The 26,309-nt window shown below is 31.4% G+C and overlaps 1 protein-coding gene across 6 annotated transcripts in view; it reads right to left on the bottom strand.

Annotated features, from left to right (window-relative positions):
* Positions 1-26,309, bottom strand: part of Rps6ka6 (ribosomal protein S6 kinase A6) — a 190,545-nt gene that overhangs the window by 87,117 nt on the left and 77,119 nt on the right. For all 6 annotated transcript variants that reach the window (XM_074064384.1, XM_074064387.1, XM_074064386.1 and 3 more), the window contains 9 exons: positions 24,842-24,923; positions 23,961-24,041; positions 22,464-22,543; positions 12,177-12,283; positions 11,866-11,903; positions 9,660-9,802; positions 7,134-7,204; positions 6,810-6,898; positions 5,961-6,019 (listed from right to left, as the gene is read on the bottom strand). In XM_074064384.1, coding sequence (XP_073920485.1) covers positions 5,961-6,019; positions 6,810-6,898; positions 7,134-7,204; positions 9,660-9,802; positions 11,866-11,903; positions 12,177-12,283; positions 22,464-22,543; positions 23,961-24,041; positions 24,842-24,923 — 750 coding nt within the window. The remainder of the gene's footprint in view (positions 1-5,960; positions 6,020-6,809; positions 6,899-7,133; positions 7,205-9,659; positions 9,803-11,865; positions 11,904-12,176; positions 12,284-22,463; positions 22,544-23,960; positions 24,042-24,841; positions 24,924-26,309) is intronic.

The raw sequence follows: 26,309 nt of genomic DNA, 5'->3' as shown, positions 1-26,309 counted from the left end.
ATGGAGGGGATGAACCAAACTAGGGTATAATATATGTATATATAGAAATGTAACAACAAAGACCCCTATATAACTATCATATATTAATAAAAGCATTAAAAAAACAAAATTCCACAACTGAATTCATGACAAGTCACAGCTAAAGTGCAGGCGTAAAAACAGATTAGAAAATTTTCTTCAGACTATATACATAAGGCATATATGAAACATAAATAAATTTTATGTTTATACTTGGGTAACATCCCCAAGATCATCATTTATATGCAAATATGCAAAAAAATCACTTAAATCCTAAACATTTTTGGTTCCAAGCATTTTAGATAAGAGATATACAACCTGTATATAATATAATATTCACAATCCTTACAAAAGATTCATAATTTAATAAAAGAAATTTCCCGGCAGGATGCAGTGACTCCCTCTTATAATGGCTCCTTACTCAGGAAGCAGAAATTTGGATGATGGTGGTTTGAGGCCAGCCTAGACAAAAAGTTAACAAGACAACATCTCAACAAATAAGCCTGGCATAGTGGTGCACATCTGTGACCCCAGCTAAACAGGAGGCAGCAGGTAGGAGGGTCACTGTCTGAGGCTAGCCCCAGGAAAAAAACAAAACACAAGACTCTATTCAAAAAATAACTAAAGCAAAAAAGAGCTGGGAGTGTGGCTCAAGTGATACAGTGCCTGCCTAGTAAGCATGAGGATCTGAGTTCAAACTCCAGTATCACAAACAAAACAAAACAAAAAACAAAGAGAGAGAAATTTCAACAGGCTTCAAATAACTGTTAATCAAATTCTAAAAAAAAAAAAAGGAGAGATATAATTTCCCAAATCTAGTAAGTAAAGGAAACGCCACAATGATGCCACAGTTTACATTCCAAAGGAATAAAGATGACCAATTCTGGATACCAAAAATGATATGAATTCTCCCTGGTACTATAATTATACAGAATACATCACAATATAACCATGCAGAAAAAAACAAATATAGCTCAAGGAATTAAAAATTAATAATTAGACTACTTTCAAGAAGTATGTATTTCATCTAAAATATTTTGTTTCCACATAAAAATACATTAAACTGTCAGGGCACGCCACAGAACTCAAAAAAATTGCTTGTTTTAACAATCTAACTTGCTAAAATTTTGTACTTAAAAACACAAACAGGTGGAGCAGGATAGCAGTTGAGTTAGATCCTCCAAGCAATCTCTCCCTCTTCAAATCTCTTCATAAGAACTAAGAAAATCAGGTGAGAGACCACAGTGTCTCTTTTAAGTATAATAAAACAAAAAATGCACTGAAGAAGGCAGGAAGGAAAGCTATAAATTGCTTACTATAAACCTGCTTCACCACTAATGACACACACAGACTGAAAGTGAAGTCATGGAATAAGATAATTCTATGCAAATCAAATCCAAATAAAAGCATGGGTGGGCATACTTCTATCAAATAAGGTAGACTTTAAGTAAAACCATTAAAAAAGAGACAAGAAATGTTATTATATAATAATAATAAACAGGTAAATTCAGCAAGTAGAAATAACAATTCTAAACATACATGCACCCAATACTGGAGTAACCAAATATGTAAAGCAAATATTAATAGACCTAAAGTGAGACATAAAATCAAATACAATTAATAGTTTGGGTCTTTAACACTCTACTCGCAGAATTAGACAGATCATCTACACAGACAATCAACAAAAAAAACCCAGCAAAGTTAAATTGCACTCTACAACAAATGGACCTAATAAACATCTACAGAACATTCTACTCAACAGCAGCAATAATACATTCTTTCACAAGCCCATGGAATATTCTCAAGTATAAAGCGTATGATAGCCCACAAAACAAGTCTGAGTGAATCTGAAAACATATTAAGTATTTTTTACCACAGTGCAATAAAACTGGAAATCATTAACATGATGAACTTTGGAAACTATATAAATACATGGGAATTAAACACCTTACATTTGAACAACTAATGGCTCAGGGAAGAAATCAAAAGAAAATAAAATTTTTAGTGAAACAAATGAATATGGAGACATACTATTCTAACTATATCTATGGGATATAGTAACAGCAGTACTAAAAGGGAAGTTTATACTAATCAGCATCCATGTAAAAAGGCAGAAAGATTACAAATGAACAAACTATCCCGGCAGCTCAAGGAGCTAGGAAAAAGACCTAAACAACCAAAAAATTTGTAGGTGGAAATAGTAAACATCACAGCAGAATAGATTAGACATTTGATAAGATTCAACATCCATTCATTATTAAAACACTGAACAAACTGGGTACAGAAGCACCATTCCTCACCATAATAAGCAGTATTTATAATAAGTCAACAGCCAGCATTTATAGGGAATGGGGAAAAGCTGAAAGCATTCAATGTAAAAATTTAAAACAAGACAAGCATCCCTACTTTCACTATTTTTATTCAACATGGGGCTGGATGTCCTAGCCAGAGCAATCAGGAAGGAAGGAAAAAAAAAGAAAAAAGAACATCCAAATTGGAAAAGGAGTCTAATTGTCACTATTTGCAGACAGCATGATGTTACATACAGAAAACCCCAAAGATTCCATTCAAAACCTACTGGAATAGACAAGTCAGCAAATCTACAGAACACAAAATTAACATACAAAAATCAGAAGTGTAACTATATGCCAACATCAAATAACTGAAATAGAAATCAATAAAACAGGTCTATATACAACAGGTACAAAAATTAAAATGTATACAAATAAATTTAACAGAAGAGGTGAAAGATTGCTAAAATAACAATTATAAAACATTGATGAACAAAACTGAAGAGGACACCAAAAAAATCAAAAAATACCCTATGTTCATGGGTTAGAAGAATCAACATTGTTATAACGTCTACATTAATCAAAGTGATCAAATTCACTGTAAGCCCTATCAAAATGTCAGTGACATTCTTCAAATAAGTAGGAAAAACAATACCAAATTTTTATATGAAACCACAAAACCCCACAAATAGTAAAAGCCATTTAGAACAAAAGGAACAAAGAAGTAAGCATTACACTACTTGACTTCAAAACATACCACAGAAATCCACAGTAATGAAAACACCATAATACTGACATAAACACAACTACAATTACAATGGAACATAACAGAGAACCTAGAAGTAAACCCAGACATGTTCAGCCAAGTGATTTTCAAAAAAGGTGCTAAGAACATGCATTGAAGAAAGTACAGTTTTTTCAATGATAATAATAATTTTTTTTCAGAATAATGTTAGGAAATTTGGATTTCCACCAGCAGGAGGAAACTACATCCCTATATCTCATAAGTTATAAAAATCAACTAAAAATGATTAAGATGTAAATGTAATAACTGAAACTACTAGAAGAAAACATAGGAGGATGTCTTAAGGATATCAGACTGGACAATTATTTTTTGAGAAGACACCAAAAGGAAACAAAATCAAAAATAGACAAATGGGATTATATTGACCAAAAAACTTCTGCACAGCAAAGGAGACAGTCAACAGACTGCAGAGACAACCTACACAACTGGAGGAAGGTTTGTATACTATACATCTGGCAAGGATTTAATATCCAAAATACAGAAGGAACTCGAAAAACTCAATAGCAAAAAAAAAAAAAAAGCATGATTAAACATGAGCAATAGATCTAGACATTTCTTAAAAGAAGATACACAAATGGCCAAAATCTCTATGGAAAAATGTTCAATATCACTATCATCAGGGAAATGTAACTCAAAACTACAATGAACTATTAATCACCTCATCCTAAATAAGTATGTCTAATATCTATAAAGACCAAAAATAACAAGTGCTGGTGAGGATGTGGAAAAAAGGGAGACCTTGCACACTGTTTTTGAGAGTGAAAATTAGTACAGCCATAATGGAAATCGCTATGGAGTTTCCTCAATAAATTAAATACAGAACTATCATATTTCCCCTACTGTGTATGTATCCAATGTAAATGAAATCAGCTGCACTCTCATTTTCATTGTAGCATTATTCACAATAGACACGAAATGGAAATAACCTAAGTGTCCATGAACAGGAAAAGAAAATGTGGTACACACAGACAATGAACATACTTCATCCTTTAAAAGGAATGAAATCCTATCATTTGGAACCACATGAATGAAAAGTAAATATTATATTAAATGAAATAAGCCATGCATAGAAAGACCAAGTACCATATGGGTTCACTCATAGGTAGAAATTTTAAAAGTTGATTGTGCACGAGTTGAGTGAATAGTGGCTATCTGAGGCTCTGGAAAGTGGGGGTGGGGAAAGGATAGACAAAGGTTGATCATTGGGTACATACAGACAGAAGTAAAACGTTCTGATGTGCTACTGCACAGTAGGATAACTACACATAACACTACTGTAATACATATTTCAAAAGCTAGAAGAAAGGTTTTTGATTTTTTGCCCTTCAAAATGACAAATGTTAAAAAGGTATGTTTAACTTGATTTAAGCAATCTACACATATGCATGTATGGAAATACCATATTACCCCATTAATATGTTTTAAGTTTTTGCCTTTATGTATCAGTTAAAATTTATTTTTATAAAAACACAAAGTATTTTGAGGTCACCATTTTTAGAAACCTACTTTTTCCAAAGCTCATAATCCCACAGTGGGGAAAAATTCATGGGAATTACTTTAAAGCAATTTTCATTTATCTAAAGATATAAAGATTCCATTGATTTAAATTAAAAACAATGACAGAAGGATAGGGAGAAGTTTATCAATTGGTACTAACTTATTGTTAAAAGAAGTCAGAAGTTCTGGTATGCTACTGAACAAGTGAGGTGATTGCAGATAACAATAATATATATTTCAAAAAGTTTTAACAAAGGATTTTCAAAGTTTTCACTAAAAAGAAGTGATAAACTTATAAATGTATGATAAACAATTACTCTAATTTAAACATTACAGAATGTATAATTGTATTTAAACATCACATAGTACCCCATAAAATGTACAATTTGTACATTTTTACCTGTTAAAATATAGATTTAAAAAGGACAAAAAGGAACAAAAATTGTTAGTTAGAATAAAATAGGGGGAAAGTATTTTCCTTTTGTCTAGATAAAAGAAAGCACTGGGGGAAAAATGAAGACACAAGAGTACCAGAATCACATGAATACAACAAAAGGTAGGCTCCCATGCACCATATCCACTTAATGGTCATTTGGGATATTAATACTCATGACATAATGGCATATTATTATCTATTCTAACTCCCTTTATAAGCCATATGAAACAATGATAAGTAACAGCTTTCTACCTCTTCCTTAAAATTCAAAATAGGTACTTATTCTTTTTCTTTTGAAACCTTTCAATACCACTGCCAGAACAAGATATTAAAAATACTTAACTATGATGATTATATGCTTAAAAGATGCTGTGTTTAAACAAAAAGTGAGGGCTTTTAAGAAAAGTTTATAATCTGAGATAGCAATTTAAAAATCTCTATATCTGATTTAGGCTGAATTTCTCAATTTTTCTATTTTCATATCCTCTCAAAATATAATGAAATATCTGTAGTAAAATGTTTATTAAATTTAATTTATTCTAATACATGGCAGTGAAAATGTGAAATTAAGTAACACCACAGGTTCTTTGCAATTCATTACCTAATCTATTAAAGCCTCCATTCTCTTTCTCCTTTCTCTTCCTCTCCCACATTCCTCAATCCAGAACAGGGACATAATATTAACCTTATTTAACAGGTAAAACAAATGGCAAAAAATTACTAAATATTGTCCACACATCTGCTGGCTCACGGTATTGCCATGGTATGCAATAGCTATGTATAAAAATTTCACACTAAATAAAAAAGAAATGGATTGTCCATCAACAAAGTTCATATTTTGCCAATTACTCCTAAGGTTTTTTGGTCATTCTAATACGAAGTTATTTACTAATGAACTTTCCATACAACTTACATTCCAGTCAACATTTGCAAAAAAAAGATGTCTTTTGATTTCCTCAACTCCTTCTGAACCTAAAAAAATGAAAAGAACATTTACTGGTATGATTTTTTTCATCTGGCTACTTGGCTTCCAGACTATTATCTGTAAATAGAATTATATTTCATAGATTCCTTGAAGTGATAATGCCTGTGATTTCTTTTTGGGTAGTTTATTAATTGGTCATTTCACTTTACTATAATAAAAAAAGAACTAGTGCCCATAATGAACTCCATATGATAGAATAAAATATTAAAGTACAATCTAAGTCAAAATATGATGCTCAACATTTCAATAAAAGTACATTTTTCTTTGTAATTCAACTCATGACCTCATTTTTATATGTCAAATTAAAAACTACAAAGAAATAAAGTGTCAGTGCAAAATTTTAACAGAGACATAAACAGGATAAGAGGATCACATCTGGATCCAGGAACAGGCTTACAAGAAAGTAGTCAAATAGTGAGCAGTTAAGGCAATATAACTTTGAATAATATTTACTTTGAAGAACATTAATAGGCACCATCAAATATCTAAAAGGATTACCTACACAAGGCAAAATTCTGAGTTATTTCAAAACAGGTAACCTATATTATCTACACGATAATATATAGTAAAGAAAAGGTTTGATAAACTAGATTACTTCATTTTTTTAATCATAAACATAACAAAGTTTACTCTTTCTGGAATGCATATACAAAATGTGTAATTCTAAATATAAATGTATAGCAACAGTAAATGAACTTAAAATAGAAAACATAAGGACACAGCTATTCTCTCAAAATATATAGCTGGTTTTATAAAAGCTAAGAAAACAAACAATACCCAATCTATTTGATGGATTCCTTTTGAATAACATTCTTAGAAGACTTTGTGCTTCGGCACTAAGAAATTGAGGCATTCCAAGTTTTGCTCTGAAAAAGAAGATTTTAGAAATTTTCACCTAAGTCTAGTCATACTTTTAAGTTAAAAAGTTGCAAAAATTTTTAAAAAGTGTTTTTATTACAGCAAATAATGTCCCTATATGGTAGGAGAAAGAACAGACAGTTAAAAAAAAGTTCTTTAGTCTCAACTTAAAAGCACATTAAATTTCTCAAAGCTGAAAGCAAATAATTTTTCCAAAAACAAAAAAAAAGTGTTTATACTTACTTTAATATCATATTCATGGTCTCATTTCTGTCTTTTCCTTGAAATGGCAGAGTACCAGTAAGCATTTCAAACTACAACAAAGTAAAAAGTAACTACACAATTTGTACAATTTTGAATATATAATGAAATTTCTTAGAACAAAATTGATACTTGTATTACATGATCTTAAAATCATGAAGGATTTACATGACAGAGTGTGAAACTGGGACAAGAAAACCAGGTCATTTAAGGACATACAGTTTTGATATCCTACTCTCTCTTTATAGCTAAACTGACAGGTGACCTACAGCAGATGAAAACAACCAACTTTGCCAGTTCTAATCTAGCTAAGTTCTCAAATTCAAAGAAATTCAAAAATGCAAACAAGGCATTTTATTTTTAAAAAAGATATGCTTTTTAAGACAAATAATAATAATGAGAAAAGAAAATTTTGCACCAAAGCATCTAAAAATTTTACATGCACAAGAAAGATTTAACCATTCTAATTCCTCTCACCCTCCCAAAAAACAGGAATCTAAAAAAGAGAGGTAAGAAAAGAAGTAGAATACACACACACACACGTACACTAATAACTTTACAAAAGAAACAACTGAGACATCTGCACACAGCATAAGCAAAAACATTTTCCCAAAGAGATCTAATAGAGAACTAGAAGATCAATAATGGTATAAAAAAGACAAGTCCTAAACACAAAGATCATTATAGTTAAAGTTTTTAAATCCCTAACACTTCAATTTCAAACACAGATTCAATAATCACTTTGGCCTCGGTTCTGTACTTATGTATCTGAACTCACAACCTAAGTTAGATTATCCATTCAACTCTCTCCTGTATCCTGATGACTCCATATTTGCTACTCTAAGTCTCACTTTCTCTCAAACTCCAGTTTTCTCTCCCAAATATACAGTAATCATCTACCATTGGGGCCTGGAAGGGTAGAGGTAGAAGTGGCAAATAGAGAAAAGAGAAAGGTAACACATAGAAATCTTATGTCTCCTAAAAAAAACTACAGGTTGGGTAGCTGTGTTGGGGGGAACGAGGATATATATATTTTTAATAAGATCTCCAAGCGATTCTAATTTTTTCTCCATTGTCTTTCCTAATTTATCACCACCCAGGGATTAGCCACTAAACTATAACAACCTATGCAAAATGTTAAAAATAAACCCTTTCCCTACCGGCTGTCATTAGTCATCTCTTTCATATTAACCTACTATTCTTTTACAACCTAACGTTCATATATTTTAAAGGTACTTTTATCTTCAACCCATCTCCACAGTTTCATCTGTGTCATTTAACTACTGCTGAGGTTAGTCATATTTTCCATGAAATGTCTGTAAGACTTCCTTCTTTTATTAAATACTATCATCTTACAATTGTCTTATAAAGAGATCTTACTGGTCTCCCTGTTTCTAATTTCTTCCACTTCCAATTCATTTATATAATGCTATAAAGGCTAATCTTCCTAAAATACATTTTTCTCTAATTACCATCCTGTTTAATAATCTCCAACAGTTTACTTTTACCCAGAAAATCACACACAAATATTTACAGATTCATAGCTTCACGTCCTCCACCTTCTTCCTTACTCTTTGTCACTCTAGTCAAACTGGCTCTTTAAGCCTTTGCTAGTATGATCAGATACTGCTTCTTGACATGCAACTATTTAAATTTTATCCCTGCTTCAGGGGTTAAATTCCACCTTCTCCACTATTCCTACAACAACTTTTCTGTTCTGAAGTCATCACTAACTCCTGAAGTAGTTCTGGACATTTTGTTTAGCTATTCTAATTCTTTCCCCAACCAGATTTAATGTATTCTTACGTCAGGGAAAATGCCAAATACTGTACTGTCTTCCCCAAATGCCTACTTTTAATGGGCCCTTAATGTATGGATATGTCATACAGTGTGTCATTCAGTGATAAATGCGCAAAATGGGCCATCAGATTTCAAAAGCAAATTATATCTGATTCAACAGCTATTGATTTATTACCCTACTTACTAATGAACACTCTATACTTAATCTCATAACAAATTAGTCAGTGTGTATTTATGAAGCATCTATTAATGTCCACTATGCTATTACTGAGGAAGATGAAAAGTAATATAAAGCACAATTCTTCTCTTTTGAGAGTTTTACAAAATTTCTAGGGTGTGCCTGAAACAACTGGGCAGTAAGACAGTATATGGTAAGGTGATAAATTCTGTGATATCTAACTAAAATATCATATATAAATTGCTAAATTCAGCATTGTAAAATGTAGAATCTGCCAGACCTTTTCTAAACTTCAAATATGAATAGTTTTTATAACATTTATAACATTTACCTTTTCAGTAACAACTTTAAAAAAATTTAGAACATTAAATCCCTAATTCTTACTGCTTGCAGCTAGCCAATCACAAGTTCTTAATGTTAATCATGAAATATCAGAATTCCTTTCTCAGTTGGCATGTCCCAAAATTTAAACTAAAATAAAGTCCTAAATATTATATGTTAACATAATTAATAAAAATAATGCTACTTACCATAAGTACACCATATGACCACCAATCAGCACTCTGAGAATGCCCTCTCCTATTTACTACTTCAGGAGCCATATATTCTACTGTACCACAAAATGAATAGGCCTTCTTTTCTTGATCTACAGATTCCTTGCTGAGTCCAAAATCTGTTACAGTGTTATAAAAAAAATTGAAAAACTGCAGAAAATAGAAAATGCTAAAAGAAACAAAATAATGTATTTATTAAACATTTTATGGTGACCTGCATTTACCCTCAAGAAAGCTATAATGAGATCAATAGAAAGCAGGTTCTAGTTCATAATAAACTATTAAAGGACATTTAAAGACTGCTCAGTTAAATCTCATCTTCAAAATATATGCTTTTCAGGTCTGTTCTGGAGTATCAATTTTGGGGGACTAATAATTAAAACCTTTCATGATTCAAGTTTTAAAATAGAGTAAGACAAAACAGATGTAGTTGTTTATAATTTTAAAAATATTTTTAAAAATTTGATTTGGCAAGCTTGTATTTTTGTTTAAAATCGTCACAAAGCTAAATGTATCAACATAAAGTCAATCTTTTATATACTAGTAATGAAAAAGTAGAAACTGAAAATTTTGAAGTGCCATTTATAGTTTCACCTTTAAACCCCAAGAAACCCACAGGCATACATATATACAAGATATATGCAAGTTGAGAACTGGATACATTGATAAAACAAAACAAAATTGCCCTAAATGGGAGATACATTGTGTTTGTAGATTGGAAGAATAAATGTTGCTAAGATGTCAGTTTTCTAAAACATAACTATAGAATCAATGAACCATCAATCTCCCAGCAAGATTTCGTCTGGAGAAATCAACACACTGATTTCAAAATTTATATAAAAAAGCAAAAGAAACACCAGGCAAAACAATTTCAGAAAGGAATAAAAAATGAAAAGTTTTACTCAGGAGGTGGAAGCAGGAGGACCACGAGTTCAAAGTCAGCCTGGAGGAAGTTAGCAATATCCTATCTTAAAAACAAAATGCAAAAGAAAATTCAAAAGTACCAAAGCTAGTTCAAGTGCTATAAATTTTGTTCAAGTAGCATAAGTTTTGTTATACTACTGGGGATGGAAAACAAAACTTATACTACTTGGGTTTAGGTGTTACTATAAAGCCATAATACTCAATATAGTAAAATATTAGAGGAAACCTAAACATATACATCAGTGGGGTGGAACAATAAAATAAACAGTTCTGCTACAGTGCTTGTTTTAAAAAATGTAATTTGTTCTAAAGCAATTGATATATTAAGGAAACAGCTGAAATCTGTCATGAATTTCATATTGGCTTATGTGCAATTTTGTCTGCGAGAAAGACTAGGTAAACACAGAAATTGGATCTAGCTGAGTTTAGCAAAGCAGAAATACACAAAATGCACACATGAACACCTAGCAAACATCTACCAGCTACTTCACTTCATCATGTTTGTTATGAGCCATTCCGGTCCACCTCTATACTATTACAACTTTCTTTCCAATTTGAGATAATCTATCTTCCTCTACTTCATTGTAACTTACAAACTGAAACCTTTAAGATATCTGCTTCCACAAAAAAAAAAAAAAAAATTCAAGGCCTTTTCAAGTAAAGCACTTTTTAAAGTTTATATATTCGATTATTTAGAAAATGTAAAATAGTGCTAACTTTTTAAATTAAGTTTCTGTATCTTCTTAGTGTGACACTAATTAAACATTTTAATGGTATATCTGTAATTTTATTACCCCTCCTCAAGTACCATGGGTTTTTACTATGTGATTTCATATACTGCAGTGATTAGGATCACATATGTCACATTAGAACAAAATTGGATGTATACTGTTAAATGATTTCTGGCAAAATTGTGAAAGTAATTCCATGAACAAAGGGCAGACTTTTCAAAAATGGTGCCAGAAAAGTAGAATATGAATACAGACAACTCCATACTCATAAGATTAACTCAAAATGGATCATCACCTAAATGTAAAATTTAAAAATCTAATTTTTTTTAAATTAGCAGACTGCATCCATTATATAATTATTAAAATTATAACCAGAATAATTTGAAAACATTTAAATGAACTTTATTTCACTAAAGATTAAAAAATGGAAGTCAAATCAATAAAGAGAAAAAAGAAAGCAGGATTAGAAAAGTATAAAAATAACGAAATATATAAAGTAAGCTTAGTTCATGAGAAAGTTTGCATACCTGTTAATTTGATGTGTCCTATTTCATCAAGCAAAATGCTGTAAATCAAAATTAACATTCAATGAAATAGAACATTTCATATAAAACATAATAAAAATCATCATAAATTTTAAATAGGTCACTATTTGCTATACTAGAAAAATTAATTAATTTAAAATCAAGTGTGTCTCATGAAGATTACTTTTTATAAGTATGTTTAGTGTAACTATAAAATTTACATAAAATTTCTTATAATCCTTTAAAAAGCTAAACAGAATGTGTCTATATTCAAGAATATAGACAACAGGGATTCATTGAGAATACAGCTTTACTTTTCTGGCTTCAGGTCTCTATATACAATTCCTAATTGATGCAGATGATCCAAAGCAAGGGCCAGTTCTGCGAGGTAGAATTTCACATCTTCCTCTGTAAACAGAACCTAGAATAAAATAATAAGTTACCACTTGACCATTCTTCCAACATCAAGTATTTTTAAACTTTTATTTCTTTAAAAACTAGCACACATAAATCTGTGCAAATAATAATAAGCATAGTTAATTCTTACTTGATTGGTATAATTAATCTGTATGCCAAAGAAGGTAGTTCCTAGATAGACTTCTTTAAGAATCCTTCTCTTAAAAAATATTAACCATTTTAATATCTTTCTAAAACATATGCTGTTTGTATATCTTCTTACACCAAATGCACAGAAGAGAACTTCTCTCTTTTAATGATATGGTCTCATAACACCAATATTAATTTTAGAAATCTTAGTACAGTGATGCCCTTGGGTTATTTAAAGTATTTATTTTATTTTAACACTGGTAATTCCATTAGTTCTATTATTCTTTCTTCACTATCTATTATCACTGCTCAGTTCTACTAACCCAAAGCTTAAGACACACCACTGCAAGTTGTTAAATAAATAATGCTTTCATCGCACACAATTCAAAACTCATCTTTGACCCAGAAGGTAATGCCAAGACTCTTCTGTTAGTAAAGATTATACATTTAATGACACTATATTCTTCAATCTTTTTATGCCCAGGAAATAGAACTTCTGTGACAAAATGAAAAGAGGATGAGACTCGAAATCAGATTTAGTAGCCTAGTATCAGATATGTGATATATCTCTTAACCCTCTGAGACAAAGATTCTAAATCTTAATATTAGCATAATATTTTCTGTTGTGAGAATAAAATTAGTTTTATGTGAAAAAATATTATAAACTGCAAAATGCTAGGTGTGTAACCTTAAGATATTATTTATTACAGACTTGTATCTATATTCATTCATAAGCAAGTGTTAATTCACACAGAATTGCAAACTGTTCAACTATTAGATGTAATTTTTAGTTTATTATGGGGATCATATTGGCAAAAATATTTTTCTAGAAATGGGTTATCTTTATTGAGGAAACCTCTAGATTATTAGGAAAGCTCAAAATTCTGTAAAATCTTGCAATTAACTTGTCCATTTAGAATTATGGCCACTGAATTTCACAATGCAGATTTGGAGTACTATTAAAATCCCAGATAATGAGCAATTAAATACATTTTGATACTTTGTCTATTTTTACAAATTACCAATAGAAAAGCAAATATTAAGTTTCAGAGGCACTAATTTGAATATTATAATGGTAGAAGTAGAAGGCCATTATTTTTGGTTGACATTTTATTAAGAATAAAAATACTTTTTACTTGTTTCACACTTGAACAAGTAAAACCAAAATGTCCATTGAAGCCTAATACATGAAAAACCCTAAATAATAAAATATTAAAAATCTTTTACAACACTAAAGGAAGAAACATTGCCTAAGTTACAGATTATTTCTAAGTCTGTCAGTTGTCTTGATAGAATGTCTCATTATGGATAAAATAAGGAACTTACTAAGCATTAATTATATATTAGGTGTAATCATGTGCCATCACTACACATTCATTCTGTTATTCCAGTCTTCCAAATAACTGTATTTCGTAGGTATTATCAACATCTTACACATGGACAAGGAGACTCGGAGTGACTAAGTAACTTGCCCAAAATAACACAACTAGTAAGTAAGAAGGAGGTTCAGGATTTGAACCGAGAGGTACCTGTCCCTAAGAACCTTTTCCCCAAAACCCACTTCTACATTTATGTTACGAATTATCTAAGTTTTAGATTTCTGATTGCTAATTATCCTACTCATAAATTTACCTCTAAAATGAAAATTATGCAAAATTCCAGTATAAGGAAAAGCACTATCATTATCCTCCTGTCCTTCAAATCATTTGTGTATGTGTGTGTCTGTGTGTGTATAAATGTTGTATGTATATTAACATACTTGAAATCATACTATATACAATATTTTGAGGTCTTCTTTATTCCCACTCAATATTTATATCATAAACATTCTCTCATACCTTTTAAACTTATTAAGAACATTTTCCAATACCTGCATAATACAAATCACATTAATTTACCATGATTTATTTAAACATTCCCCATCTGGACAATTAGGATTTATCTAGTTTTTCACTATTTTAAAAAAAACTGAAATATGCACATTTTTCCCCAAAATGTATTCCTAAGAAATAAAACAGGAAACACTGGGTCAAAGAGCATAAATAATCTATGATTCTTGTCACACAAAATTATTTTCCAAAAAGGTTGCAATAGTTTCCATTCCCAACAGCAGTTTACAAAGGCCTTTATCTTACCACATCTATGACAGCACCAAACATACCCTTTAACAAATCTTTTAAATTTTGATAAATAAAAATGGCATCAACTTTCACTTAAATTTTTGTTCTTAGAGTGAACTTTTAAAAAAATTTTTAGTGGCCTTCATTTTTTCGTGAATTATCAGTAATGTTTTTGTCTATTTTCCATTATTAATGTACTGTTTGGTCAAAAATGTCATTTTTCCATATTAGTTGTAAATATTTTCCCATTTTGTGCTCGTTTTTAATGTACAGTAGTTAATTTTATGTAGTCAAATTTGGTTATTATTTCTACATGCTTTTCCTTCACTACTTTAATACTTAACCAGACATTCTCCATTCACTGGCCAACTAAATATTAAGCTGCATTTTCTTTTGGGATATAGTAATTATTTTCTTTAACATAGGAAAGTTTAATTTCATATGTGAAAGAGATGGTATTTTCAAATGATTTCTTTAAGTATTTAATTTCAAAAAATTATTTACTGAACAATCTTTTTGCCACTGATTTATGATTCTCCCTTTATCCATAATACATAAGTCATATATAACAGGATATTCTTGTGCTGTATATTATGTTTCTAATCTTGTGTAGATACCATAATGTTTTGCTTAGAGAAGCTTCATAAAATTTTATAAAGCAGGGCATGGTGGCACACAACTAATCCCACACATTTGGAAGCCTGAGGCAGGAGGACCCTGAGTTCAAGGCCATGTTACAAAGCCAGCCCATCTCCAGAAACACACGCAGAAGTTTTAAACAAGAGGTAGGGCAACAAAAGGGTTTTTAAGACTTCTCAAAATTCCTTCATAAACTTTAATGCTATCCATTTCAAACACATAAATCCCTATTGAAGCTTTGTTTTGAATTGTGCTATTCCAATAAGTTAAGAATTGATAGCTTTATAATAGCAATTCAATCATAATTTTTAATATTAGCAAAGTAGGGCATGGCTTAAGACTTTTTTTGTATTTATGTGTGCATTTGTGTGTCTGTACATTTGTGTTTACATTTTGTTAGGGAGAAATTTGGGGCAGTACCTTTGCCTTCAAAATATAAGTAACATACATTATAAAATTCCTTAACATATACAAAAACATACTTTTAAAAGTCTATTTCTAACACATAAAGACTGTCTTCATTTTGGATTACATAATTACTTTTTTGTACATGCAAATGAAATATAACCAACAAACTACTGGCTATAGAAGTAAGCACTGAATGAATTTTTTAAACCCTGTTCAATGAATAATGAATAAACTAATTTATTGTCTTTTGGGAAATGCATTTAAAATGCTTGATCTTACCTAATATTCCAGATTTAGGAATCAAAACTTACTGACTGCATCTCTGTGCTAGTATGAGTTTAGATAGTCCCACATCGAGAATGGAGGTCTGAAGAGTTTAAAAGAAAATTAGAAATGACTACAAGTAAGAATTTTTCAAAAACATTTGTGACACTTCTACAACCTAAGATAAGAAATCCTGAATCCTGGAGCCTTGATATACTATTGTCCCTCTATGTCTTGGAACTAAGATTCTTTAAAGACCCACCTTGGAGGGTCCTAGACAGACCCTATCACATACTGAATTCTGTTCTACAGAAAAACGTACCAACAACACACTCTATGCTCATGCATGGTATGTTCTGCACTGGAAGTAGACATATATAAGCCAGAGAGACCTCAGCCACTTAAGCACTGGTTAGCATCCGAGAAGCACATTGTCCCCTTTTCACAATTTCCACACTCTGGAAATCAATGGTAGCTCTCCCACACTCAACACTGCAAATTCTGGAAGTGAGATGTTGAACCACTATCACCCAATTAGAACACTACTCCGAGACTACCATTTTAAGACACAATGTGTTAGACAAGGACAGGAGTTATTCTCTTGCCTGAAACTTCCAAAACACAGGACAATATACACGAAATGGTATTTTTCAAGACATTGGACATCTGGCAACAAAAGACAGTGAAGACTGAGATGAGGAACCAACAAGGTATGCCCTACAATTGCCCTAGCTTACTAACCTGAAAAGAGTTTCCAAGTGGTAGTGCAGGGAGGACTAAGTGGAGCCCAAAAGAGTTTCTTAATCTATGAGCTGGAGCCAACACTCTGGAAGAAGGAGGAAAGAATTCACATGATAGAGAACTGCAGAAGAGGCAATTGCAGAGAGAACTCTGGAGATAATAGAGTCTCAAGTATTCAGCAAAGAACTGCTCAGCAAATGTGAGTCAAGATACTACCCTGAACCAGGAAAAGAACCAAGGAAACAGGTGCCAATCAAATGAACTGACACTGACCCAGGTATAGTTCCTATCACCTTTACCTAGAACATAAAACTTCATACATAGCAAATCAGGGTCGTCAGAAATATTTTGCTTTGGTAGTAGAGCAAAATTATTCCCTGGCTAAATGCTATTCTGGTCTGCTCTAATAAATTTTAAAATATGCAAAAGAACCAAATTAGTTTCATATCCCAGAACAAAGATCACTAATAAATCACAGAAATACAAAAAATTAGTCACCTAAATAAGGTAAAGTTCTAAAAGTTTGCCATCCAATAAGAAAATGCCAATTATAGATCAGAACAAATTATCTGGCTCCGGAAAGGAACAGACCTAAGGTAATAAAACAATCCGCTGAGCTCAAAAGTACAAGAATACCTCCTGCTACCAACAGTAAGAGTAAAATGTCTCAAAATTCAAAGGATGTTGGCTAAATTAAGAAGGATGATGCTTCAATATTAGGTAAAAATTAGTCCAATACTAAATGCTACCTTAGTCACATTTCCAGAGCTGTGGATATAGCTCAGTGGTAGAGTGCTTGCCTAGAATGTATGAAGCCCTGCATTAAATTTCTAACACTAAATTTTTAAAAAGGCAACACCCAAAATGACCAAGGTGACAAAATTATCTACCAAGCAAGAAAATCAAATTCACTATACCTACCACTTAATAAAAATGACCATGGCCAGATGTGGTAGTGCTGGCCTATAACCCCAGCCCTGCAGAAGGACTATGAATTGAAGACCAGAGTGAGCTAAAATCAAGACCCTGCCTTAAAAGAAAAAAAGACCATACTAGTATGATGACATTGAAGTATGAAAGAAGTCAGGGAAAATACTTAAACAAATGGGTGTGGCTGTATTCAAACAAAACTTTATTTACAAAGAAAATCAACTGACCAAATTTGCCTGAAGACCAGTTTCCTAACCCCAAGTTAAAGATTCATACTGTAAACACTAAAGCAACTACTAAAATAACACAACATGTTTTAATTAATACTGACAGCCAACAGCAGCAATTAAAATGAAATTTAAGAAAAAAATGATTAAGACAAAGTCAGAAGAAATGGGAAAAAAAGAACAAAGGACAGACTACACATAAAAAGAAAACAGCAGAAAGAGGCATGGCTCAGGTGAAAGAGTACCTCCCTAGCAAGTGGAAGATTTTTGTATTCAAATCCCAGTATTACCAAAACAAAAGTAAACAGCAAGATGATAGATTTTAACTCCAAAATATCAATCATTACATGCTGCAACAGGTCTAACACCACAATTAAAAAGCACAGATATTCAAATTGAATAAAAACCAAGAAAACCATATACACTTCCCTAAATACCATGCATTAAAATATAAAGACACAAATAGGTTAAAATTAAGATATGAGAAAAGATATACCAACCTAATACTAATTAATATGGCCAGAGTGCCATATTAATATCAATATAGATTTCAAAGGAATAAAATAGGTCATCTCATAATGATGAAAGAGTCAATTCGTCAAGAAGGAAACTAACACAGGTTTATGCACCTAGTCACAAAATTTTGACACATGAAGCAAAAATTGATAGAAATTCCAGAAATATAAAAACTGATAATTATAATAAAAATTTCAATGTCAAAATTTATAAATATATAATTATGTGTCAATAATTTTAATATTAAAACAAGCCTGTAGAAAATTAGAAAGAATATACTAGACTTAATACCATTATTAACCAACCTCATCTAATAACACATTTATAAAGCCTTTAGCCACACAACAGCAGAATACACATTCTTCTCAAATGCACATGGAATATTTACCAATATATACCATATTCTGATGCATAAAAGCAAATATAAGTAAATTTAAGAGAATTCAAGTCACACCAAGTATGACTTGAATATGACTATGACATTAAATTAGAAATCAATAGTAGATATCTGGGAAATGACCAAATATGTATAAATCAAATAATATACTTCTAAACTCCAATGAGCAAAAAAAAAAAAAAAAAAAAAAAACATTGGAAAAGAGGCCACAAGTCAATAACCTAAGATTCTGTCTTTAAAACAAACAAACAAAAAATTAGATTGTAAACACAAAGTTTGAAGTACTAAAGATTTAAGTGGAAAACAATGAAATGGAAAATGGAAATACAATAGAGAAAAATCAATGAAGCCCAAAGCAACTCCCAACCCCAGTGCTGGGGGCTGAACTCAGGGCATCAGTACACACTATACAAGCACCACTGAACTGTTACATCTGCAGTCCCAAAGGAGAAAAAAAAATGAAAAACCTCCACCAAGGCTAAGCAGGACATAAACTGCCAACAGAAGACATCAGAAGATAATATAACTAATTATGCCACAGGTATTTTTAAAAAATAAGAGAATCGTCTGGTGCAATCACTGAAGCCTATAATTTTACCTACTTGGGGAGCAGAGAGTAGGAAGATCACAGTTCAAGGCTGGCTGGGCAAAATAAAGTTTGCTAGATGCCATCTCAGCCAATAAAAAGCTGGGTTCAGTGGTACCTGCTAATCATCCCAGCTATGTGGGAAGCATAACTAGGAGGATTACAGTTCAGGCCATCCTGGGCATAAAAATGCAAGATGCAATTCGAAAAATATCTAAAGCAAAAAGGGATGGAGGCATGATTTACATGGTAGAGTGTGTGTCTGGCAAGCACAATGCCTTGAGTTCAAATCCAAGTACCACCAAAAAAAGGTAAGAGAATATAATGAACTTTATGTCTATAAATTTGATAACTTTTTTGAAATGGATAAATTCATTTAAAAATACAAGCTAGCACAGCCAACTCAACAAGCAAGCACATGTCTAAGAACATTACAGAATTTGAATTTGTGACTAAACACCTTGCTACAAAGAAACCTCCAGACCCAGATGGTTTCACTCATGAATTCTATCAATCATTTAAGAACAATTAACATATTAAACCTACACAAATCTTTCCAGAAAGCTGAAGAAAAAAATCCCTAACTTATCTTATGAAGCCAGAATTGCCAATGCCAGAAAAAAATACAAAAAAATTATAGTCAAATATCCCTAATGAAAACAGATACAAAAATTCTTAAACTTTTAGCAAATATCATCCTAACAATATCCAAAAAAAGATAATACACATCATAAGTGGAATTCATCCACAAATGCAAGGTTGGTTTAATATTTGATAATTCAATTAATGTAATTCACCAGATTGGAGTCTAAAGAAGCAAAAAACATACGATTATTTCAAAAAATTCAGAAAATGCATTTGATAAAATTTAATAGCCATTAAAATTTCTCAACAATGTAATAAGAGAAGGGAAGCTAAAGAACATCTGAAAATACCTACACTATACTTTATGGTGAAATTTTGTTACTATGTTTCCCTCTGAGACCAGAAACAAGGCAAGAATGTCTGTTCCTACCAATTTTAATCACCATCAGGAGGCTGGAGGTTCAAGCCAGTGTAACAAGGACATAAGGGAAATAAATCATGTTTATAATGGAAAGGAGGTAAAACTCCTTGTTCATAAATAACAAATACAAAGGCCTTTGAAAATGACTAAAAAAGCTGCTAGAAGTAATGAGTACAGTTAGATTATGTCATATAAGCTCAATATTAGAAAACTCAATTGTTTTTCTATCCAGTTTAAAATTGAAATTAAGAAATCAATTCTACTTACAATAGCATTAGCATACAGGAACCATAAGAGATGAATTTGAGAAAAATGTGTAATATCTATATAGTGAAAACAGTAACTGCTGAGAGAAAGCAAGCAAGTACTAAATAGAGAAAGAGACCACATTTATTGAAAGGTTCAACTTTTTAAAAATATCAGTTATCTACACAAATGACCTATTTGTTCAATGTAATCCCAACCAAAATCTCAGATTTTTTTAGAAAGTAAAAAGTTGAATTTAAAATTGATTTTAAAAATGCAAATGACCTGCAAGAGGCAAAGCATTAAAAAAAGAGCAAAGCTCAAGGATTTCAATACCTGAACTAAAGAAATACTATTTTTAATAATACAGTAATCAAGACAGTGTGGCACTATCATAAAGACAGACAAATGGATCAATGAAAAAGACAGAATACTTAGAAATATACTTTCATATATATGATAAATTCATTTTCAACAAAAATGCAAAGGAATTCAGTGAAGAAAGGATGGTATTTTCAATGATGGTGCTAGAAAAACTGGATGTCCATGTGCACAAAAAGACTTCAACACATATCAATAACAATATTAAAATGAACTCAAAATGGATCAGAAGTCCAAATGTAAAATCTAAGCTACAGAAACCTTTAGAATACATAAGAAAGAATCTTCACCTAGGAACAGGCAAACAGGACATGAAAAATACAAATAATGGAAAAAATTATATATCACACTTCATCAAAATTATCAGCTTCTACTTTTCAAACAAGTACCAGTAAGAGATTAAAAAAAGACAAGCCACAAACCAAAAGAAAATATTTGCAAACATATACAATCAAGGACTTACATCTAAAATAAATGAGGAACATTCAAAACACAGTAAAAAAAAATTAAAAACGGGCAAAAGGGTTAAATAGACATTTTACCAAAAAAGACAGATACCAAGTTAAGTTCAAGAAAAGATGCCCAACATCATTACTCATTAACAAGATAAAGTTCAGAACCACAATGAGATACCACTACACACTTATCTGATGTCCAAATTTTAAAAGAAAATAGACTGACCATACCAAATATTGGCAAGAATGTGAAGCAACTTAAACTCTTATAGTCTGCTGGTGGGAATGTAAAGATTATATAACCACTTTGGAAAATAGTTTAGTAGTGTCTTTAAAAGCTAAAACATACATCTACCACATGACCCAGACATACTCCTAGATATTACCCATGAGAACTGAAAACATGTCCATACAATCACTTGTGCATGAATGTTTATAGCAGCTTTATTAGTAATAACCAAAAACTGCAACAACTCAAACATGCATTACGGGTGAATAAACAAATCATGGTGTAGCCACACAATGGGTATTATTACTAAGCATTAAAAATGAGTGAACTATTGCTACAAAAAACATGGATGAATCAAAATAATTATACTGACGTAAGCCAAACAAAAAATAGAAAATGCAAGCCAAGTAGTGACAGAAAGCAAATTCAGTGGGTTAGGGTGTGAAGGAGGCATTACAAAGGGAAATAAGAAAATTTTAGGTAATGGATATGCTAATTATTTTGATTTTATTATGGTTTCAGAGATATATATAAAAGTAAAATTTTACCAAATTGTGTAATTTAATATGTGCTATTTACTGTGTGTCAATTATACCTCAATAAAACTATTTTTAAATAAATTAATTAATCCCTACTCCAAGAGTAGTTTAGGTAACTTGAGTAGCCTAAGTCCTAGGCTTGTTCTTATCTACTTCATCCAGTTATTCATGTTTTTGTGTCTAAGAGAATAATGAGTATCATACAGAAATTATCTAAATGACAAGCAGACATAAAATGTCATTAACTGGCACAACACTAAAATATTATACAGTGAAATGAAAAAATATTTAAAATTTGCACAGGAAAACACATGAATTTTCTTAGTTTTATTTCAATGAAACATAGCAAAAATTCCTAACAAGATACTCACCTCTTTGGATAATCTGGTGAAGACATCTCCTCCCCTGAGAAAATCCAATATTAGATACAGCTTCCCTTCAGTCTGAAAGGCTAATTAGAAATTATAATGTAGAGGCAGAATAATCCTAAAGGCTTAAAAAGCTTAATATGCTTTCTAATTAACATGTTTAGAATTTTATCACTAAACACCATAAAATGATTAAATATTTACTCACATGGTCCATTGTTGGAATACATAATCTCAAAATTAAATCCAATATTTAATCCAGTGTTAAAATAGCTATAAATACCTTCCAAGAGTATAATCAACTTTGCATGTGGTTCTACACAAAACCTCTTAACACTAACATTTTCCTGATCCATGAAGCATATTATGCTGCAGTTGCTTGAACTTTGCCTCCCATCCATCTACTGAACAACCTAATGATTCTATAAAGATCAATAATATGTCACCCTCTCAATTAAGTTTTCAAGGATTTCTCCCTTTTCATATTTCCCTACAGCACTCTTACGACAATTCTCATCAAAATTACTACTGTGTCTGAGATCACACTTTGGGCCTCTACTTTTATGGTACTTAATCCATTTTCATTTGTACAATATTTTATTTCATTTGTACAATTAATTCATTTACATCTCTGTGTTGCCTATAGATTATAAATTTCTCAAAGTCATAGATTGTTTCACTTGTATAGCCCACTACATTTTATAGAGTGTTCTATAAACAACAGATATCCTGATTAATGTCACACTGGAGATTCAAGGAAGTCCTTAAACGCTACTACTCTTATTCCATTAGGAAAACAAAGAATAAAATAATGAACCAGAATTTCTTACAGGTGGTTTACAAACATAACTGGTAGATATTTTAAAGCACCAAAAATAAAATAGCTCCCACTTTTTCTAAATGAAGTAAACTGAAAGTGACATAGTAGATTGTACCAGTGATATATTTTATCTAAATATCTATCTATCTAATCTACCTTTCAGTTCCTTAGGGAAGCCATACTCTACAATTTCATCCATGGATCAGAGCCATGATTCAAATTCATAAATGTCTGACTCCAAAATTCATGTTTTTTTCCCATTATGCCCATTTCTTCTTACTGATATCTCTCTCCTCCTAAAATATTGAAAAAATGGTTCAAGTGGTACTCTTCAACAAATCCAGGAGATAAGATTAATATGGTCATTATAAGCAAACACCTGAATGTTTTACATTAATTATCACAACAGTTTAAAGCCTAAGGCCACTGATAGTAATACTACTATACTAGTATAATATAGTATATGTAGAAGTCACTATCATAATACCTTAGACAAGTTAACCAAGTTAGTCAATGAAATAAATACAATAAAAAGCTAAATATTGCCAGTATTAGATATTTTTACGTAGTTGAATATCTTAAATATATTAAATAAATTTGGAATATTTGCTTCTTGTTATAGTATTGTCTGAGAGGAAATAAAACTCTCTATATCCATAAGGAAGAGAAAGATTACATACCATAGTGTAATTTTACAATAAATGGATGATTAACTTCCACTAGAATATCCCTTTCCATCTTTGTCCGAACTCTGTCTCGAACTACAAATTACACAAGGGGAGAATATACAACATTTGTTTATCATTTTAGTAATAATTTGATAATATATCAATAAAAATTTAAAAATATAAAGTATAACTTCATAGTTGCCGCAATTTATGGTATCTATATATTCCTACATAATAATGACTATATTCTCAGAAAGCCAACAAATTCACTTTAGATCTGTAATGAGTTAAAGTGGCATAAATAGGCATTTGGCTAACATCCATTTATTATGTGTTAGCCATTAACTGTAAATTTATTAATTAAAAGGGTATTGGGGGGGAGAGGGAGGGGGCGGAGTGGGTGGGGGCAGGGGGGAGAAATGAACCAAGCCTTGTATGCACATATGAATAATAAAAGAAAAATGAAGAAAACAAACAAACAAACAAAAAGTAAACTTAGAAGTATTTTTATCACATTCTACAAGATAGTGTACATAAATGTATGCAGGTGGTTGTGCTTTCTCAACATGTAATACAAACATAGATAAAGCAGTAAAAAAAATGAAAATTTTGAAAGAAAATACTATAGCTTAATAAAATTGACAACTTCATACTGAATTGAATGAAATACGTCACTTATCTTAGCACTAAATTATTACCTGGGTACCTTCTCACAAAATTAAGGCATTTGCCAATATCAAATCCTAGAAATATCACTTGCTAGGTAGAACAGTATAATAATTACTAATGTTAAAAAGAAACTATATCTATTCACCTTATACCACCAATGCACAGCATGTTTCTTAAAACAAGATTTACCATATTCTATTTTATTAAGCTTTCTAATTTTCTACCTTTTAAAGAAGCTTTTTTTAACACCTTCATTGCATAGAGCTGCCCAGCATCAGGTCCAGTCTTCTTCCTAACAAGAAAAACCTAACAGGAGAATTAAAACAAAAGTGAAGTTCATAGTTTAAGTCATTATTTTAAGGTTGATCAACAAGGACTAAGTTACTGAGATAGAAACAAGAAGTTCTGGTGTGCTATTACAAAGCCAGATTAGATAACAATGGATTGTGCATTTCAAAAAACTAGAAGGGTGAAACTATTCTTGTTTTGTAAACACACACACACACACACACACACACACACTCTCTCTCTCTCTCTCTCTCTCTCTCTCTCGCTCTCTCTCGTAGACACCTTGGTCCTTGCATTTTCTCTAATGTTATAAAGATATACCTTCTCCAATAAGTTGTACTATACTGTACATTCTTACTTAAATTTTTCCATAATATTCATTCAGCAAATCACAGTCTGGATACATACTACCTTAGAAAAGAAAAATTTTTAAGTATATTACTTGGTCTAGGACTTAAAGAAGTTTGTAAGATAAGAAATAAGTAACATAATAAAAGAGTAATTTCAGGTAGAGCCCTCCTCTGAAGACTCAAGCCCATTGTTGTTAGCTTAATAAAGACCTAACAAATTTATGACCAGGAGTTTCCTTATTGTCTATTTCAGAAGTTCCCAGGTGTCTGTTATCCCAGCTATTTGGGAGGCTCAGAACAGGAGGATCTTTGTTAGAGACCTGCCCAGGCAAGAAGTTCAGGAAAAGAAAAAGAAGGTCAGGAGACCCCATCTCAAAATATGGCTGGGTATGTTGTTATACGCCTGTCCCCCCAGCTTTGCAAAACCCCACCTCAACAGAAAAAAAGCCTGGATGTGGTGGCATGCACCTATCATTCTAGCTAGGGCTAAAAAGCATAAAATGGACCAACCTTGGCAAAAAGCAAGAACCTTTATCAAAAATAACCAGCGGAAAAGGCCTGGAGGTGTGGCTCAGGTGGCAAAATGCCTGCCTACCAAGCACGAAGCCTTTAGTTCAAACCGCAGTACTGCCAAAAAACAAAAAAGCTTACCAGGCATTTTATTTTCAAAAACAAAATCAGAGGCAATGATAATGCCTATTTCTCTGCCAGATAAAAGAACAGAGATTGCATATTACCTCAATAAAAAGTAAACATTAAACTCTAAAGTTATCAACTAAGTTCAAGTGATAACCTCATTTTTTCCAACTAAGGTCATGACTCCTAAAATCTAGGTTTTAACAAAATCTCAGTTATGAAGATAAATATGAATATATTTTTATACAAATTACTCATTAGGAAAGTACTATTTTTTGATTAATAGATACTTGTTCTGCTTTTCAACATACCATCCTCAACCTTAACAAGTTTTAGTCAAGTGATTTTGCTTAAATTAAAAATGCAACTAAGTAACTAAGTCTTTCATATAAAATTGTAGATGAGAGAGTTGTTAATT

Source organism: Castor canadensis, chromosome X (assembly GCF_047511655.1).
Source record: "Castor canadensis chromosome X, mCasCan1.hap1v2, whole genome shotgun sequence".
Lineage (NCBI taxonomy): Eukaryota > Metazoa > Chordata > Mammalia > Rodentia > Castoridae > Castor > Castor canadensis.
Note: the sequence above shows the minus strand (reverse complement) of the source record. Positions and strands in the feature narration are given on the sequence as shown.